General features: G+C 36.5%; 1 protein-coding gene across 10 annotated transcripts in view; it reads right to left on the bottom strand.

Annotated features, from left to right (window-relative positions):
- The window catches only part of PARPBP (PARP1 binding protein), an 89,610-nt gene that overhangs the window by 53,707 nt on the left and 14,215 nt on the right, over positions 1 to 21,688 (bottom strand). For 6 of the 10 annotated variants that reach the window (XR_002783637.2, XR_002783636.2, XM_023538909.2 and 3 more), the window contains exons 3-4: positions 16,680 to 16,913; positions 9,906 to 10,013 (exon numbers count right to left, since the gene is read on the bottom strand). Coding sequence is in view for 6 of the 10 variants with exons in the window: in XM_023538909.2 (XP_023394677.1) it covers positions 9,906 to 10,013; positions 16,680 to 16,913 (342 nt within the window). In the remaining 4 variants the exon portion in view is untranslated. Of the gene's footprint in view, positions 1 to 9,892; positions 10,014 to 10,121; positions 10,202 to 16,679; positions 16,914 to 21,688 lie in introns of those variants that run through there. The other 4 variants (XR_010321716.1, XM_064283686.1, XM_023538902.2 and 1 more) reach the window with 4 other exon arrangements.

Consider the following 21,688-nt stretch of genomic DNA (forward strand, 5'->3'; position numbering starts at 1 on the left):
TGTCCCTGCATATAAGCCTTGGGTTCCTTTGTCCATTTGCTGTCTCATCCACGACACACCAAGGGGCATGCATGGACGTAATCAAATAACACACCCTTAGATTGGAGCCTTTTGGGAGAGCCTGGCTCTTGATATACCCTACTCCATCTATCACTGTCTTGTGACCACGTCAGTGAGTAGTGTGATTACTCATTTTGATCCAAAAAGCTCTACACTGTGTGATTATTTCACTCGGTACATCACAAGCTTAATGGCCTGAGCGTACTGCCAAAGCTTCGTGGTAATGGCTGCAGAAAACAGGGTTAGCTAAAGATGCCAGAAATTAGACTTAAGGGATGGGAAAAAAGCTGGAAATTTAAAGGCGAAATCCTAGCAGTAATTCAGAGCATAAATAACCCAACTCCCTGGCTGATAGCTAAACTACACAAGTGTAGGAGAGGAAGCAGGGAACCCATCAAAAACACAGGAAGAAATCAGAATGAAATATACTATAGAAAGATTGAGCTACGAGGAACCAAAGCTATGGATTTGAAGGTTTGTTTAACTGAGTATACTCAATTGTGTACCTCAAGTGGCAAAAAGCTGAAGCTAGACAGGCTTGAAGTGTTAAAGAGTAAAAGGCCTGAAGCTGGCATAGCAGTTGAAAACTTTGAGAAAATCCTTAAAAGAAAGGAAATCACAGAGAGAATGGGCTAAATCTCCTGTCCAAATCTTTGGCTGACTGCCAAATTTGGCAGGCAGTGGGGAAAGCTACAAAAGCCAAGACAAAAAGGGTAGCAATGGGAATTCATAAAAACAGATATTAGCAGCTACAGGGAAACAGAGTACACATGTTGAATTCAGGCAAATAAAATGCTTACTAGAATAAGAACCCAATTTCCCCCAGAAGAACATGACTCCAGAATTCCTACGAAATTTATCCATAATGTCTGTTTTTCATCCAAAAATTACTAGTCAAGAAAAAAGAAAATATGGCAACCTACTAAAATTAAAAAATCAATAGAAATTGTCACCAAGAGGACCCAGATATTGGATTTAGCAATCAAAACATCAAAGTAGCTACTATAAATATGTTCAAAGAGATAAAAGAAAATATATTCAATAAATTAAAGAAAATGTTATCTATGAATAAGAGGAAATCTCCACAACAACAAAAAATGAAAAAGTAAGTAAATTCCAGACATGAAAAGTACAATAATAAACAAAATTTGCTGGGTGAGCTCAACAGCACCACAGAGACAACAAAAGAAACAATCAGTGAACTTTAAGACATATCAATAGAAATTACCAAATCTGAAGAACAAAGGAGGAAGAAAAACAAAATGAAAAATTTAAGATCTATGTGACACAATTTAAAGAGGTCCAACATACATGTAACTGGAATCCCTCAAGAGGAGAGAAAGCAGAAAACTATTTGATGGCATAATGCCCAAAACCATTTCAAATTTTGTTGAAAACATTAATTTACAAATCCAAAAAGTATGCAAGTTGTAAAACAAAACAAAAAAATCACTCCTAGACATAATGTAGTCCAAATGCTGACAGCCAAAGGTGAGAGAAAATCTTGAAGGCAGCCAGTGCAAACTAATATTTTCTACACAAAAAACAGGAAAACAATGTACATTAACAGATGGCTTCTCATCAAAAGGCTACATAAGCCCTCAAATAGCATAATATAGAATTACCATAAGACCCAGCAATTCTATTCCTAGGTATATATACCCAAGTGACTTGAAAGTAGGAACTCAAAGAAATGCTTGTACAACAGTGTTCACTGTAGCATTATTCACAATAACCAAAAGACAACTCAAGTGTCCATCAACAGATGAATGGATAAACAAAATGGGGTATATCCATACAATGGAACATTATTCAGTCATAAAGAGAAGTGAATTTCTGTCTAGAAGCTATGACATGAATAAATCTTGAAAACATTAAGCTGAGTGAGATAAATCAGACACAAAAGGACAAATATTATATGACCTTACTTACATGAAACAAAAATCCTCACAACTGGACCAATAAGCAACAGCATGATAAATGAAGAAAAGACTGAAGTTGTCGAGGATTTCATTTTACTTGCATCCACAATCAACACCCATGGAAGCAGCAGTCAAGAAATCAAATGACATACAGCATTGAGCAAATCTGCTGCAAAAGATCCATTTAAAGTGTTAAAAAGCAAAGATGTCACTTTAAGGATCAAGGTGCACCTGACCCAAGCCATGGTGTTTTCAACCACCTCATATGCATGCAAAAGCTGGACAATGAATAAGGAAGACCGAAGAAGAACTGATGCCTTTGAGTTATGGTGTTGGCGAAGAATGCTGAACATACCATGGACTGCCAGAAGGACGAATAAATCTGTCTTGGAACAAGTACAGCTAGCATGCTCCTTAGAAGCAAGGATGGTGAGACTTCGTCTCACGTACTTGGACATGTAATCAGAAGGGATCAACCCTTAGAGAAGGACATCATGGTTGGTAAATTAGCGGGTCAACAAAAAAGAGGAAGACCCTCGATAAGATGGACTGACAAAATGGCTGCAACAGTGGGCTCAAGCATAAACACAATTGTGAGGATGGCACAGGACCAAGCAGTGTTTCATTCTGTCGTGCATAGGGTCGCTGTGAGTTGGAACCAACTCCATGGCACCTAACAACAACAACGTACGAAATATCTAGAATAGGCAAATGCATAGAGACAAAAGGTTATTGGTGGTTACCACAAGCTAGGGGGGAATGGGGAGTTATTGCTTAAGGGGTACTGAGTTTCTGTTTCAGGTGATGCAAAACTTTTAGAAATGGATAGTAGTGATTATAGAACAACATAGTAACATAGCAAATGTAATTAATGTCACTGAATAGTACACTTAAAAAGGTCACAATGGCAAACTTTTTTAAATATATATTTCACCACAGTACATTTTTTTAAAGTATGTAAGATAGAAAACAGTAAAAAAGCATTTAAAGTGTTGAGAAATTATTTTAAAGAATTACTGTAGAACTACAGCAATGAAGGCAGTGCAGTGATATTAGTGAAGGGACAGACACTCAGATAAATGGAACAGAATAAAAAAAGAGTGCAGAAATAGACCCACACAGATATGGCCATTTGATTTTTGACAAAGGTGCAAAAAAAAAAACACCAGTGGATAAAGGACAGTCTTTCCAAAAATTGGTGTCAGAGCAATTAGTCACCCATACGCAATATGAATGAATCTCACCCTAAACCCTACATCTTTTATAAAAATTAAAACAAATTGGGGTGTTGATCTAAATGTAAAATATAAAACTGCAAAACTTTTAGGAGAAAATATTCATGACCTCAGATCAGGCAAAGAGTTCATATGCATGATAACAAAAGCACAATCCATTAAAAAAAAAAAAAAAAAAGATTGAAGTGGATTTCATGAAAATTAAATTCCCTATGTGGAATTTTTTTCCTGTTCTCACTCTCTCAACTAGTCTACCCCAACTCTGCAATTCTATTTGTTTCTAACTCTTACATGTTGTTTCCAGACTGTTCACTTGGAATCTTCATTTTGCCTACTCCCTTGGATAAATGGACTCACAAATTCTAAACTCAATTCACTCACCAAACATATGATATCCATGAATCCTTCGGTGACTGATACCTGTAGACTCTAAGAAAATATTTTCTCTATTAAAATTTCCTCATATTCTATCTAGTCACGTTTAAAATTCCGAAGCATAAAAGAAAGTAACAAAATAGTAGTCAAAAAGGCATAGATCATTAAGAAGCCTCTTAATTATTAACCAAATCTTGTTGTTATTGTTAGGTGCCGTCAAGTTGGTTCCAACTCATAGTGACTCTGTGCACAACAGAATGAAACAATGCCCGGTCCTGAGCCATCCTTGCAATCGTTGTTGTGCTTGAGCTCGTTGTTGCAGCCAGTGTGTCAATCCACCTCATTGAGGGTCTTTCTTTTTTCCGCTGACCCTATACTCTGCCAAGCATGATGTCCTTCTCCAGGGACTGATCCCTCCTGACAACATGTCCTAAGTATGTAAGACGCAGTCTTGCCATCCTTGCTTCTAAGGATCATTCTGGTTGTACTTCTAAGACAGATTTGTTCATTCTTTTGGCAGTCCATGGTATATTCAATATTCTTCGCCAATGCCACAATGCAAAGGCATCAGCTCTTCTTTGGTCTTCCTTATCCACTGTCCAGCTTTCACATGCATATAATGCGATTGAAAATACCATGGCTTGGGTCAGGCGCACCTTAAGCAAGTCTTAAGTTCATATAAATATGAGATACAATGTTATAGATAACATGCTCTTGGATTACTTAAATTTTCATGTGAAAGACATGGTTGACAGTCGGGGTCAATTTAAAAAAATTCATCAGACAGGAAAAGGTTACCTCACATGTGGACTTGAGATATAATTTAAGCAAAACTAATTAAAGCAGAATAAAGTTTAGAGATTAACTTAAGAAACTTATCCCCTTAACTATTAAAGATACCACCTAAATGTTACCTTTTCAGAAGGGCTCCCTGATTTCCCAATCTAAATTAGCCATTCACAAACTGTTACCATCCTGTTATAGCTCTCCGTATAAAACCCAAACCAAACTCGTTGCAGTCAAGTTGATTCCAACTCATAGCAACCCTATAAGACAGAGCAGAACTGCCCCATATGGTTTCCAAGGAAGAGCTGATGGATTCAAAATGTCGACCTTTTGGTTAGCAGCCATAGCTCTTAACCACTGTGCCACCAAGGCTCCAAGTCTGTCTAAAACATGAATCTCTTCATCTCTCTGACATTTGGGAATAATACAATTTGCCAAAAATCAAAGCAGAGAAGAAGTAATTACATTCACATAGTAATCAAAACTTTATTTTCTACTCTTTTGGCATTTAATTTAATACAGTATCTATTTTGCTATGCTTCTGCTGCCCCCTAAATAATAAGGATTTACCTTCTTGCCTATCCCCTGGATTTACCTGATCCTTGCTGGGTACAAAACCAGGGCTTAGGCATCCACATCTATAACTTGCTCTTAAGGTTAGTAAATTCTGTCCTTCTGATCTGCCACGCTAGACAAACATCAGGCAAAAATATCTTGGAGTCCTCACAATTAGAGTGTTTCTTTTAACTCATGGCAGCAACTGGAAATCTATGCCTATCATTATGGTCAGATAACATGGCAGTTATGGTTTCCCTGTTCTTGTATTTGCAAGTGGGTTTTAAAGAGGCTCTCTGAAAATGCAGTCCGCATAAGTGTAAGTATGAGGTCCAGGAGCAAGGGCCTAAATTGAAAAAATCCACAAGATTGAAGCTTTTACCAAGACACCAGAAATAAGGATACTGTTCTGTTTATTTGTTCAACAAACAAACTGATACGATCCATACCACAAAGTATTTGCAATGTTTGTTTAGAAGTTGTACAATTTTATTTAAGCTTTCTGACAATTCCAAGTTTGTTTTTTTCCTTCTATCCCTTAGTTATTAGAGAGATACAGATATTCAATCTCAGTTTGAAGAAAGTCAGTTTTGCTACATTGAGAAGACTAACAATTTATACAGATACTTTTTTATATTCTTTGCCAGTATATAAATACTTACATATAATGACTAAAAAAAAAAAAGGATAAGAGCTAATATACCCGTAAAGCTTTTTATTAGACTGATAATTTTCTTTTGGGGCCTTTATTCCATTTTTCTCTTCATTACTTCAGAATTTCTAAAGCAGTAATTTAGTACCTTAGCAAAAGTAAAATGAAATCAAATAAAATTAAAAAACTGTTTCTCAAACACATTCATCTCTGTCTTAATTATCTAGTGCTGCCACAAATAACCACAAATGGATGGCTTTAACAAAGAGAAGTTTATTCTCTTACAGTCCAGTAGGCTAGACGTCCAAATTCAGGGTGCCAGCTCTAGGAGAGGGCTTTCTCTCTCTGTCAGCTCTTGAGGAAGGTCTTTGTCATCAGTCTCTCCTTGGTCAAGGAGCTTCTCCACGCAGGAACCTCGGGTCCAAAGAAAATGCTCTGCTCCCAGTGCTGCTTCCTTGGTTGGTATGAGGTCCCCATGTCTCTCTGCTCACTTCTCTTTATATCTCAAAAGAAACTGACTTAAAACACTATCTAATCTTGTAGATCTCATCAATGTAAGTGCCACTAATCCATCTCATTACATCACAGTGATATTATTTACAACATATAGGGAGATCACATCAGACGACAAAATGGTAGACAACCATACAATACTGGGAATCATGACCTAGCCAAGCTGACAGATATTTTTGGGGGACACGATTCAATCCATGACAATCTACTTGAAGACTCCAGTGTGGCGTTAGTAAGCATACATAGTGACCAAAACATATCTTTGCAAGACCACAGCACAAAAGTCACTTTAAAATATTAATAGAAATATATTGTCCAAAAATAGTTTGTAAAAAGGAAAATTAGAAGACTGCAAGTAACCAAAAAATAAACTGTTGCTGACAAGTCGATTCTGACTCATTGTGACCATATAAGACAGAGTAGAACTGCCCCATAGCGTTTCCAAGGAGCACCTGGTAGATTCGAACTGCTGACCTTTTGGTTAGCAGCCATAGCTCTTAACCACTACGCCACTAGGGTTTCCCTGCAAGTAATAGAGGAATGCATAAGAGAATAGGTGCTACTTTAACAATCCTCAGAAAATCTAATCTATCAGCTAGCTAGCAGATAAAACTCTCTTAGAAAATACAATCACAGAAAGCAAAAGATAAAAAGTAGAGGATTAATGTGTTACACAGTAGAACTGCTCCATGGGCTTTCTTTGCTGGCCAAGCCTTTCTTCCATGGTGCCACTGCGTGGAATCAAACCACCAATCTTTGGATGAGGAGTCGGCCACAAAGCATTTATGCAACCAAGGGACCATAGAGGAGTAACACAACAAAACTTTCAGTGTTTTTTAAATGAGGAAACTATATGCTTACAATGGAGACCGATCAGTTTCTATATATTATAATTCCTTGTCATGGATATCCCTTTAAGGTAATGTTGTTTTATAACCATAAGTAAAAATCTCCAAAAGATAGGTCTTTTCACATATACAAGTTACTAGTATATTCCTCTTAATCAAAGGGAACAATAATAATTACTCTTTTCTCCCTATAGAATATGCAGGATAGATCAGAGAGAAGAGATGTAAGTGACACACCCTCTTGAAGTATTTCTTAAGTACCACTAAGGAAAGAAAGAGCTATTTGGTAAGCATTTTGTCAACAACAAGATTATAAGAGAAAAACTAGTTTCAAGCACAGGAAAATAGTTACACATCATTCTCTACTAAAAGGAACCAGGTATGAAGCAGGCAACATTCGAAGGAAGGCCCGGGTATTTTCTTTCACCAGAAAAGAAGGGAACACTCAAAAGTCTAATAAAGTATATTAAAAAACATAGCAGCCACCTTGAAGAGGCCGCCCCTATTTTAGCATCAAAGATTAATGACTTTAATTGATTTCAAAACACTAAATAAAAATCCATGAATGTACAGCAATACACACACACAGAAAAGAGAAAGATAAATAGAAAAAATATTTAATGTGTCTCCTATATGATAAATAACTGTTATATCAACTCCTAAATCAGTAATTAAAAGGAAAGAGTTCAGGAGTGACCCTGTCATTTTCAGAGAATTGTAGTTCATCTCAGTTGATAAGATAAAGTTGTTCTCTACTGAGAACTGGCAGCTAATTAATGTAAAGATATGACAGAATTAAAAACTTTGCAAACCCCAAAGAAATAACTGATTCAGACAAGGATTATCAACGCATGCTTAAAACCAGAGGTGAAAGGTTATTAGGAAACAGGGTATTTGCACAGCATCAAAGTATCACCCCACATATATTTCTGAGAGCAAAGAGAAAACAGGTTCCACATGAGCTCATGTGCCCATGCAAAACCTGTATGTAGACCAAGAGTCAGTCGTTCAAGCGGAACAAGGGGATACTGCATGGTTTAAAATCAGGAACGGTGTGCATCAGGGTTGTATCCTTTCACCATACTTATCCAATCTGTATGCTGAACAAATAATGCAAGAACCTGGATTGTATGAAGAAGAATGTAGCAACAGGATTGGGGGAAGATTTACTAACAACTTGCGACATGCAGATGACACAACCTTGCTTGCTGAAAGTGAAGAGGATTTGAAGCACTTACTGATGAAGATCGAAGACTACAGCCTTCAGTATGGATTACATGTCAGCATAAAACAAATCTCCTCACAACTGGACCAAGAAGCAACATCATGATAGATGGAGAAAAGACTGAAGTTGTCAAAGAGTTCATTTTACTTGGATCCACCATCAACACCCTTAGAAGCAGCAGTCAAGAAACCAGAAGATGTATTATATTGGGCAAATCTGCTGCAAAAGACCTCTTTAAAGTGTTATTAAAAGCAAAGATGTCACTTTAAGGACTAAGGTGAGACTGACCCAAGCATGGTATTTTCAATCACTTTATATGTATACGAAAGCTAGACAATGATAAAAGAAGACAGAAGAAGAATTGATGACTTTGAATTATGATGTCTCATGTACTTTGGAGGTGTTTATCAGGAGGACCAGGCACTGGAGAAGGACAGACCATGAAACAAGATATATGCCTCATACCACACACAAAAACAAATTCAAAATGTATTAAAAGATCTAAATCTGAAAACCAAAACCATAAAATTCCTATAGTCACTTTTTATGAAGTGTTAACCTCAATCTAAGCAAGCTTTCAGATGTAATTTCCAGTTACAGGAAATAGAAGAACAAGTTAAATGATACCACTAGGAATCAATCAGACAAAAAGAATGAAAGAAAAAGATGGAGGGGAATTCTTCTGGATTAAAGAGTCTAAAGAGACATAAAAACCATTTGGGAACAACTAAAGTAATAAGAATATGAAAGATACTAAATGATACTAATGAGTGCTTGCTTAAGTGCTCTTATGTATGATAATAATACTGTAGGTTTTATCCTTATCTTCAAGAAATGTATGCTGAAGAATCTTAGAGTAGTGCCCAGAAGTCAGCAACTTACTTTCAAATAAAACAGAAAAAATATTAGATGTGGATATAAAGCCAATTATTAAATCTAGGAAGTAGGTATACAGTGACTATTTGAGGGCAATGATAAAATGAACTTTTAAAAATGCAATCTGTACAACATGGGATTTACAGGAGGATGTGTTTCAGCCCAAATGGGTTGCTTACTGAAGCACTTGGTTTTGGAAGTAGGTACATTCTAGACCTTTTACATACCATGCTTTTTAAGTATGTTGAATGTAATTTTACTGCTTTTTCCAACACTCTTAAATTTGATCTTGCCAGTGGTGGTTTTACTAACCATGGAAACTTTCTTAAACATAACTCAAAGTTAGTGTGGGGTTACTGTAATTAATTAGGTAGCTAACATAGTATTTAGCTGCAGGTAAATTATATTAGACCAAACCTCTCTTTGGCACTACTTTCTATGGGTTGTTTACACAACAAACTCTGTTATCAGAATTCTTGATACAGTTGCTCAACTACTGCATCAAAAGGCACAGGTTTTTCAGTTGTATATATTCTCCTAAGACCCAACCATCTAAAATAATTAACTGTGAGATTTACCAAATACAAAGATTCAAATAGCTTTGGCAACCTAGACCTTCAACTACTGTTCTAGTACTTAGAGTGATACCTTCTTCAACTCAGTGTCTGTTACCATGGCCCAGAACCACAAAGAACCTGATTATCAGTCTCCAATATATTACTCTTTGCAAATATATTTTTATTTAAATAAACTAAAAACTCTTAAAAAAAATTAGTATTAACGCTAATGTACCATCAAATTTATATTGTGATTTGAGGGGTCATATTCTGCTTTAATTTACTCACAATTTATCAGTACCTTTTCATTATCCTGGTTGGGTTTACTCCTTGGTGATGTCGGCACACAAAGATTGGTTTCGTCATCTACTGCATACTGTCTGCCAGACAGAAAATCCCGTAGTTGACTCTGTAGGAAATGAAGAGTATTACTAATAAATTGTTACACTGACTATGAAAAATATTTCAGACCTAGCTCCACTTCATGCCAACGATGTTCCAGGACACAGCACATTACCTGACACGTGCTTGGCAGTCCATAAGTATACATGGAATTAAACTTCATAAGAAAACATTTCACTCTGTTTCCAGTGGCACCTATACTCAAAGAATTTTACAAGTTTTGAGTTAAAAGACCTTGGAAATTTAGTCTGACCCTTTTATTTTAAGGAAGAAAAAAATGAAAGACAAAGAAAATCTTACCTGAGGTCCCATGATAGGTAAAAATTTTATCATCTCATGTTATTAATGATTTAGAATCTGACGAGATTAACTGGTTTTAAGAACACTAGTTGTAGATACTTAAAGTGTGTGAACTAGTGAAGAAGTGGTGGTAAAAACACTCTAAATCTTCAGATAACCCACAATAAATGTTTCATTTTGGAATGTACATAAGCAAACTTGGCATGGAAACAACACAATTTCAAACAAAACAGCAAAGTTTCCATGAAAAGATAATTTATAAAAAGATATTTGCTTTCACTCTGCCCCATTATTCAATATTTCTATATTATGCCATGTACTCTAAGTGAGCTAGTATCATATATACATTCAGGCACACACGCATGCACACACGCACACACACACACACTATTCCTGATGAGTTAATCTGAAGGAAAGGTACAAACTAAATTAATAAAGCCCAATGAAATTTCAAAGGGCCCTGGTAGCCTAACGGTTATGCACTTGGCTCCTAACCGAGCAGCTCCAAGGCAGAAACACTTGGAGATCTGCTCCCATAAAGGTTACAGCCTAGAAAACCCTATGGAGGAGTTCTGCTCTGTCACATGGGGTCACCAGGATTCAAAATCAACTCCATGACACCTAACAACGACAATGAGATCTCAAACCACTTTTACTCTCAGCTATTTTTTATCGCAAAGCTATAACTAAAATAACTTACCAATAAATATTACTTAAAGAGTAATATGATTTGCCACAATTCTGCTGATACCATGAGCTGGTACTCGTGAAGAATTAACCATAAGAGAAAAAAAAAATTAGAAAACCTAGAATTTTGTTGTTCATAATATATATAATCTTCCAATCTCAAAATTAGAGTTCACTGAAAAAAGAATTTACTACTTAAATTTTTAATAGAGGTGCCGTATTTTTTGGTAAATAATGATGCGCCCACACATATAATAATAACCACATGGCACACCTAGGAAAATAATGCCCAAGGGGGTTGTGCAGTTGGCAAAAAATGTATAACGCACAGTAATTTGCATAAAAATGTGGTAGTTCTCACACTTGAGGTTGATGTTTTCAGAAGAGAAGCTGAAAACAAAAATTTATTTTCCATAAACAAAATGTTATTTTTAAAAATGTGAGATTACCTAGGGTTAAAACTATTTTCATATTTAATTATATTTAGACTTGATTATTCTAGATCTCAAAATATGGTCCAGGAACTCAAGAACCTTTCAGGGCATCAATGAGGTCTTCCCCCTTTCACTTTCACCTACAGGTCGATGTGAAGCCAAATTTACTTCATATACTTCAATCAAAACAACATATTGAAGAGATGCGAACATCAAAATATGGCTATTTTCTACTATATAAGACATTAAAGAATTTACAAAAATGTAAAACAATGTAACTCTTCTCAAAATGTTTTCTTTACTTTTGGAAAATACAGTTATTTTTCATAACAATGTTATTTACATTAAATTTAATGTTTGTTATCAGGGTTTTTAATAAATTGATAAATATTTTAAACATTTCTCAATTTCCATTTTAATATGATAAATATAATCCATATAAACAAAATCTCTTTATGATACTAAATAATTTTTAAAAGTGAAAATGGGTCCTAAGACCAAAATATTTGACAACCAGGACTCTAGAAAATATAGTGTAAAGCTTTCTGGGGTAACCATAAAAATTCCAATATATCTGAAGTGATACACTATTAATTTTACTGATTTGTACCTTACTGATTTGATAAATTGATACCTGCAAATGACTTCTGACACTAAATACCCAGAGTTTGGCCAAACTTCACAGGTTAAGGACATAGTCCTCCACAAGACTGCCCTCACTTCAGACACCAACCACAGGCTCAGATTCCATAATGTGCCAGAATGACTCACAGAAGGAAGGTGTTATACTATGATCCAGTTTTATTATAGTAAAAAGATATAAATCAGATCCAGCCAAAGGGAGATGCACAGGGCAGCGTGTCTGGGAAGGTCCCAAGTATGAAGTTCCCATTGTCCTAAGGGATGTGTCAACCTCCCAGAACATTAATGTGTGGCAACGTGCAGAATATTGCCAACTAGGGAAGCACAACCTGAGCCTTGGTGTCCAGAGATTTCACTAAGGTGTCATTATGCAGGTATGATTGATTGAGTCACTGGCCATGAGATTGAACTCAATCTTCAGTTCCCCTCTCCTCTCCCTGGAGCTCAGACTCATATTACCTGACTCAAAGTTCCAACTCTAATCAAATGTGGTTAGTCTTTCTGGCATGGCTAGCCCCCAACCTGTGTCATCTTATTAGCATAAAATATCAAGGGGCCCACCATGAGTTACCTCAGAGAATAAACTATCAGGTGTGATCTGAGGGGCTCACCATGAATAACAGATACTCAATCACTCCAGAATTTTGAATGGTTTAAAAGCTATCTCCAGAACCAGGGACAAAGCCAGGCAAATTCTATACTACACACTACTCATTCTATTTTTACCCTCTTATTTACTTGGAATATCTACTATACTTTTCCATTCCACTAATGGCTACCGTCCCTTTTCCTGCACTCAAACCAGACTTGTATGCCTCTATTATTATTTAAAAATGATATTGGCTGCTACTTCTCCCAACAAACTACAATGTTTAGCAGTTTTAATTCTAAACTAGTATCAGAATCTCCCTTAGAATAAGCCTTCCATTTTAGCACTTCCATTATTCCCAGTCCATCATTAACATTTTAACTACATAGGCAAACACATATTCCATTGCTTATTACATTTTCCCCTAAATAGATACCTGTTCTGGTTCATCTGTTGTTTAATTATTAGGGTCTTTTTTTTGAAAACTATTTTCCTTAGACAAGTCATAGGGATGACGCTCTCAAATTCTGCATATCCTGACTTCTTCCTTTAACTTAACTGATAAATGACATTTCGTTGAGGACAAGATTCTTAGGTCACTGTCCTCTTTTTTCAGGAGTCTGGACATGCTATTTAATTTTTTGTTCCTTTTAAATAACTTGTTCTTTTTGTCAGGAAATTTAGAATATTTGTCTTTATCCTTAAGAGTTCAGAAATTTTTCCAGGATACGCCTAGGTATTTCTTACCAATACAGACGCTGAAACTTGGTAAAAACTCTCAATCAGCAAACTCAGGCTTCTTTTCGGTGAAAGGAAATATTCTTTTACTACTTGAGTGATTATGACCTCCATCTGTTCTTTTTCTCCTTCTGAGACTATCTATTGCATGTTAAGCCTTCTGGATTTAACTTCCAAGTTTCTTAGCTTTTCCCTCATGATTTCTTTATTATTATTTTTTTTTCCTGTGCTTTATTTATTGTGCTTGATATTCAGGATACAAATTTGGGTCTAAAGAAGCCTTCGTGGCTCAGTGGCTAAGCGCTTGACTGCTAACCAAAAAAGTTGGCAGTTCGAACCTGCCAGCCACTCTATGAGAGGAAGATGTGGTAGTCAGCTTCTATAAAGATTTACAGCCTTGGAAACCTACGGGGCAGGTCTACTGTATCCTATAGGGTCGCTATGAGTCAGAATCAACTTGATGGCAATGGGTTTGGTTTTTTTGGTTAATTTGGGCCTGAATTCATCTACTGATCTGCTGCATTGGGAAATATTTTCCTCTCTTCAATTTTTACGTATCTAGAAAGCCTTATGTTTAGGCATTGTCCCTCAATTTCCTTAAGTATTCTTTTTTTTTTTTTTAAAGCAAGTTGTTGTCATTCCCCTCTAGCAGATCTACTTTGTTGGGCACATGTGTTACTGGCTGACTCATCTTTCTCTAGCTGCTGGAACCCCTTAGATGGTCCACTGTTTTCCTACATTGGCTCTCTGGGATCAGCTCTGACTACTGAGGTACCTTAAGTAATGACAGCCCTACAAGTAACAGAAGTTGAAATGATCCCCACCTCTACGGACCTGCAGTATAGAAACAAATGGGCTGCCAGTCACCTGCTTACATCAAGAAAAAAAAAAGTCTTCTCATAGTCTCGCATCCCTCATCAAAAGGAAGAAGTGTGCCTATTCAGCTACTTCTGGGAATCCCGGCACACTCACAGAGAGCATTTGGAGACTTTTCCCAGAGGTCCACAGATCTCTAAGAGCTGCTAAACTGTTCTCAGGACCTATCATTTCTGCTCTTCACCTCAGGTTTCACCCATTTCATGAGAAAGCAAGCCCTGTACCAATTCTCTCTACTTAGACTCCAGTTAGAATAAGAAAAATACAAGGCCTTATTTGCTTCCAGATGCTCATGGACCCAGCACCCATTTTCCTCAGGAGAGGAATTATAAAGTAGGGAGCAAAGGGAAGAGGGATGTGTTCAAGTTACCATGTTCCCAGAATTCCCATCTTAATTTTATCTTAATTCCTCATAATCCCTACCTTACTTAGGCTACAACAACTAAGACACACAAAAAGACAAGTTTATCAAGTTCATGAAAATTTAGGATCATGAAATTCACAAGTATGTGGAATTTTCTGATATATATATGTTTAAAGGCACTTTTAGCATAAGCTAGGGTCATACTTAGTTTTTGAGAAATTAATCTAGGGATGTGTTTTTCTGCCAGCTTTCTTCTCACTGGAAATTTCCTGAGAGGAAAAGTAGGTATTAGAGATCAAATTGTTAGCTTCCAGGGTTTAAATGCAGAACACTTTTTACTTCATACAGTATCATCTTAGGCACTTCAATTTCATTCCTGATGTTCTGCAAAAGAAGCCATGTTGACATTTGGAGACAGCCTGCCACATAGAATTATCTTAAATAATACTACCCATGCAACTATCTATTTTGCTTTATGTATACCCTTGTATAGCGCATACTGTAAGATGATTCACTTAAATGAGGAGACTTAGTTGAAGGCAAAGAGTAGGATGAAAACATTGTGCCCCAAATACTTCACGTAGGTCATACTCTCATTGGCTTATCAGAAGATTTTCTTTGTTGTTCCTACAATCTAATACTTAAAACGTTTGATTATCCTCTCTAAATTAACTATGTGACACAAGTAAGCAAACGAAATAGAGCTACAGAAGAATAATAAAAAGTATTTTAGCTCACAAATATCCTTATCAAATGTGTGGGCATACACATGTGTGTTCTGAGAAAATCACTACAGGGCAAAGGTCTCCATTCTGGCCCAATGAGGCAGAGATCAAAACTGCCTGCCAATACCTATCCTCCCCTTCTTCCTTTTTTTTTTTCCTAGCATATGTCTATCTAGAATAAAGACTATATTCTCCACCCTCCTTGACAGCTTGGTGTGGTTGTTGCTTTAGACAATGAAATAAAAACAAAAAAAGTTAAGCATCCGTAATAAGAAAGGGAGTGCTGTTCTCCCTAACTACTTCCCGCTGCAAAGAATATCAGCATAATGTCTGGAACTCCAACAGCCATCTTGGAGCATGAGATAATCTTGAGGGTAGAGATCAAGCATTAAGATGATAGAACAGAATGACTGAAAAAGCCTGGGTCTCTGATAAACCCTGAGCTATTATACCAGTCTTGTGTTACTTGCCTTTAGACATCTTTTATAGATGAGAGAAATAAACTTTCACTTTCTTTAAACCACTGCTATTGCGGAGGTTTCTATTAAAAGTGGCCAAAACACTCTTCCTGAGTCTTATGTAAAAAATAACATGTTTGAATACCTTAGAGGATACAATAAGCATTTCCTTCTAATTCCGGCTGCAATTACTAGCTATTATCACTATTACTATTTGTTGGCACTCAGTAAATGTTAAGATAAAAATAATTTTGACACTTTAAACAAAATCTAGATATGTCCAAATACATCCTAAAACACTTTATTGTAATGTGGACAAAACCAAACTGCAAAGGATGCTACTCCACTTAATTTTTAAATTTACATCCTATAAAAAAATTAAGGCTATTTTTGATATGTATGTCCAAAAAAAAGAAATAGTCCAATGAAGTCTATTATCCTATATACTGTATAGTACCGTTCTCATTAAATAAGCAATAACCCTATCTCAGTAAAATAATAACATGTATTACTAAACTACAGAAAGTCATGTAACAAATGCCAAGTGAACAGATGCACATTAAACCAAGAAAAACTGCCGTAATTCAGAAAGAAATCAGGCATCTGGGACTGATTTCTTTGTTAAAAATTTTTCATCTAATAAAAAGCTATTCTTCCATTTCAACCAAATAACAATAACACAAGTCCAACAAAATTTACCACCGAAATCTTTCTTTCAGGTACTGAAGTTTCCACTCTAACATGACCCCAAAAGCAAAAGCATAATCAAGTTCCTATACCTGGCGATGCTACAGCTTACAATAGAGATCAATCTAGCAGAATTAAGTCTGATTCAAATAGAACTGTGAAGAAATACTTACAGGGGATATCTTGTCATTCTTTTCACAATTAGAAGTCAAAATCCTACATTTTTGATAAACATCAATCAGATCTAACATATTACTATTCTTCAAGAAATCATCGTAAGACTTCCTAATGTCCTCATAATGGCCAGTCACTTCCATATTTTCAACTGGTAAGTTCAATTTCTCATGTAGTAAGTATTTCCAGGTCAATAATACATCACTTAGAGAGACTGAAAATTCTCCACTGTGCTGGAAGAGATAACAAAAATGAAAAGGTAAAGTTGTGTGCTATGTATTTAATTTATAATTCAGACAGAAAGTACAAATTGAATTGTTATAATAAAATCAACAATGAATTCTTGTGGGTTTGAAAAGAACATACAAGTTGAGCTAGGGAATAATTTCAGAGAAACCAGATATAAAGGGAAAGGTTTTGGTGATTTTTAAAATATGAAAAACTAAGCCAACTTTGAGAAGTCCTGGCGGTGCAACGGTTAAGCACTCAGCTGTCAACCAAATAGTTGGCTATTCGAACCCAACAGCACTCCATGGGAGAAAAGACTTGGCAATCTGCTCCCGTAAGGATTATACCCATCCTCTGCTGTCAAGTCAATTCCAACCTATAGTGACCCTATAGCACAGAGTAGAACTGCCCCATAGGGTTTCCAAGGAGCTCCTGAGGGATTCAAACTACCAACCTTTTGGTTAGCAACTGCAGCTCTTAACTACTAAGCCACCAGGGTTTCCCCATAAAGATTAGAGCCTAGGAAACCCTATGGGGCAATTCTGTTCTGTCATACATGGTCACTTTGAGTTGGAATCAACTCGTAGTCACACAACAAGGCAAGTTTGCACATGACAAACTGCCAAATATATAATCGTTGTCTTATTATTTCCCGAAGTTCACTAAATTTCTTCCACCCGAAGGTGGGAGCGGAGGGTAAAGCAATATTTAAGTACTACTGATTGGGGAAAAATTTGACTCTCTTAGTATTTAGTTCCTTTCAGTTTTTTTAGCTAATGTACTTTTAATCTCTTATTTAGAATTGTCTGTGCCATAGTGAATTCTCACATCCCACACTATTCCAAATGCAAGTCTTAAAACAATCCTACAGATTACTTTTTGAAAATTATATTTCATTTCATTACTGTTCCAGGGAAAGCAAAACACCAGAGCTAAAACCATGGTCCAGAGAATAATTCTGAATCTTCCCTGTTCGTGAACACGCTCAACTGTAACAAACAAGCGTTAAAAAGCCATAGCCAGGTTTCTTTCTAAAAGTTGTCAGATGTTACTCATCAGGCAAAGTTGTTCTTTTTTTAATTTTTTTTCCCTTTGTTTTTTGACTGGCTTGCTATTTTTTCCCAGGAGAAATAGAACAGATTGTAATCTGGCCGTAGTGACACAGAGTTGCTTACAGACTCACTAATGTTACCAAGATTCCTGCGTGTCAATATTTTATGTAACTATAGTTTTCTTTAAGGTCTCTTCCTCAATAACCACATGATAAATTCTCTCAGTAAACATGCCGAAGGCTCTTGTATTGATTGCATTCTGCCCCCACATTAATATTCCAGACATTAATAATGGTGCCCTCCAAAAAATGCCAGCCTTAATTCAATAAAAAATTCTAGCTACTCCTTTCCAATGAAGTATGAGTAACAAATATCTTTAAGTATCCATATGTGGTTTTGTGAAATGTAATATGCTGCTCCCCTCCACAGTTCCGTTCCTTTAAGGAGCCCTGGTGGCTCTGTGATTAAGCACTTAGCTGCTAACTGAAGAATTGGAGATTCAAACCCACCAGCCGCTCTACGGGAGAAAGATGTAACAGTCTGCTTCCATAGACTACAGCCTCGGAAATCCTATGTGGCAGCTCTACTCTGTCGTGTAAGGTCGCTATGAGTTGGAATCTACTGAAGAGCAATGGGTTACTTTCTACTAACACTAAGATCTTCCCATCAACTGCATTTAAAGATGGGTAGGTGGGTATTTTATATGAGTCGGAATCAACTCAACGGCACTGGGTTTTCTGGGTAGGTAGGTATTTAAGTAGAACTATACTATAATTCAGAGCGCTGGTGGTACTGTGGTTAAGAGCTCAACTACTACCAAACCGTTGGCAGTTCAAATTCACCAGCCACTCCCTGGAAACCCACTGGGGCAGCTCTACTCTATCCTGTAGGGTCACTGTGAGTCAGAATGGACTCAATGGCAGTGGGTTTTTTTTTTTTTTTATAATTCAGAAGCCCTGGTGGTGAAATGGTTAAGCGCTCAGCTGCTAACAGAAAGGTCAACAGTTTGAACCTGCCAGCTGCTCCATGGGAGAAAGATGTGGCAGTCTGCTTCTGTAAAGATCGCAGGCCTGGACACCCTATGGGACAGTTTTACTCCATCTTAGAGGGTCGCTAGGAGTCAGAATCAACTCGCTGGCAACTGGTTACGCTATAATTATTTGAACTAAACTGTAACATCTGTCTTTACCCAATGAACAATAATAAAAAGAAATCAAGGAGAGCCAAATAATATACTATCATCTACATATTTGGGAGGAAGCCCTGGTGGCGTAGTGGTTAAGTGCTACGGCTGCTAACCAAAGGGTCGGCAGTTCAAATCCGCCAGGCGCTCCTTGGTAACTCTATGGGGCAGTTCTACTCTGTCCCATAGGGTCACTATGAGTCGGAATCGACTCGACGGCACTGGGTTTTTATATATATGTATATATATATTTGGGAAACCCTGGTGGCATAGTGGTTAAGTGCTACAGCTGCTGACCAAGAAGTCGGCAGTTCGAATCCACCAGGCGCTACTTGGAAACTCTCTGGGCAGTTCTACTCTGTTCTATAAGGTTGCTATGAGTCGGAATCGACTCAACGGCAATGGGTTTGGTTTTTTATATATTTGATTCTTTAAAATCTCTACCTTTCTATCTTTCATAACAGCCAAATTTTTTACTGACTAGCCAAATTTGGGAAACCCTGCTGGTGTAGTGGTTCAGAGCTATGGCTGCTAACTGAAGGGTGGAAAGTTTGAATCCACCAGGCGCTCCTTGGAAACTCTATGGGCAGTTCTACTCTGTCCTATACGGTCGCTATGAGTCAGAATCAACTCGACAGCAGAGGGTACCCAAATTTAAGACAAAGTATCTTAACTGCCTTAATTAGCTCTTTATTCATCCAAGGAGGCAACTAAGAAAACTATTCTCATTATCCTGAGGGTAGGAACCTGTTACGTCATAATTATTAAGATTAAGATATTTCATGAAATTAGTTCAATAAACAAAACAAAATCAGCAACTCTCAAATCTTGGATCCATAACCCAAACGTAAGACAAATTTGTAATTTCCCAACATTGCATCAAAAATTATATACTTTATTTCCCAATTCCACAAAGATCTCACACCATAAAGTTTCCAAATGGTATTTAAATAAGTCCAATTATTTACAGTATAAAACTAAAGAGTTTTATCTTAAAAATTCCTAGGACTATTTTTAGTATGACACCATGTTAAAAATAAACTAAGATTCTGCCTAATGAAAATGTACAATTTATCCTCGCACTGTTTGACTGTAACTAGTTGAAGTAAAACTCTGCAAGCTCTTGATCTTGTGAGAAAAGGTTTTGACTAGATTAACAGTGTTTATTCTCAGACTGTAAAAACACTTTAAAGCCAAATAAATATGCACTCCAGATAATCAGTTTTTATGATCAGGTGCACACCAAGACAGCATATTCTATTATTCAAACCAGTAACAACTGATTGAGAGTCTGTGGTCAAATCAGAAATGTTTTGCTAGGAAAACACGCCAGCTGGCTAATATCTGAAGGAAGTTCAAAATGTTCAACACTTCAATTCTCGGATGGATATACGGATTGCATTTCATAAGAATAAAATGAGAAAAGCAGGAGTTACACATTTTTCAGAGTACTTGTACCAAAGTTAGTTTTTATAAAAATTCAAAATTTTAAATAAAATTCACATAATTAACTAATTGGTTTTTGAATGGGCTATATGCCTCTGGGTAAGATACTGAAACCCCTTGGAGTCAGTTTCCCTAGTTAAAAACTGAGATTGTACATATTAAATAACACCTGATAATGGTAGGTAATGAGAGGTCCATTTCCTTTCTTTTTCCATAGTCAAAGTAAAATAATTGTAAGTCTGTTTGTGTGCGTGTGGGCAGGGAGGGAGATGGAATACAATTTTTAAAACTGTCTCTTCTTATTTGTTAGGTCACTGTTAGGTCACTTTAACATCTGAACATCAAATGCAGGTGCTATGATTATTTTCCATGAAGTTACAAAATTTATATACTCATTTGTTTTATCTAGTGGAACATTTGTAACCTTCTAAACAAAGCTATTTAAGGGCAAAGAATATCCTATATAACAAAATCGCCACACAGATTCAAACTATAAAGCCAATTCCGAAAAAATTAACCAACTAAGGAAGTCATAAGGAAAATAAATGCCATAGCCCTTAACGTATCTATAAGTAGGTTAAATCACAAGAGTAAAAACTGCTTGAAATAAATATTTTTACAATAAAAAAAAAAAACTCTGCTTGAGAGATGTTACCACATTCAAGCTAAAATACTCTCCCTCTCAGAAAACATGCCAAAAACTAAAACTCAAAGATTATTTTAATGTATCCTTTATTTTTTCCCACTTAAGCAGTTAAGTAGAGTCTGTAGGTGATGGAAACAGTTAACATACTCAGCTGCTAACTAAAAGCCCATCCAGAGGCACCGTGGAAGAAAGGCTTGGCAATCTACTTCTGAAAAATTAGCCCTTTAAAACCCTGTGCAGAACAGCTCTACCTGACACACGTGGGATAGCCATGAGGCAGAGGTGACTCTCCAGCAACTGGGTTACTGGTTTAAACAGTTAAGAAATGAAGCCATTAGACAGACTAACTCTACTACATAGTTATTCAGAAATTTTACTGTAATTAAATTCAGTTGAAAGGATTATACTTTAGGACTCACGTTCTCAAATTTCAAAGAATTAAAAGCTTGAATA

The sequence above is a fragment of the Loxodonta africana genome, chromosome 4 (genome assembly GCF_030014295.1).
Source record: "Loxodonta africana isolate mLoxAfr1 chromosome 4, mLoxAfr1.hap2, whole genome shotgun sequence".
Classification (NCBI taxonomy): domain Eukaryota; kingdom Metazoa; phylum Chordata; class Mammalia; order Proboscidea; family Elephantidae; genus Loxodonta; species Loxodonta africana.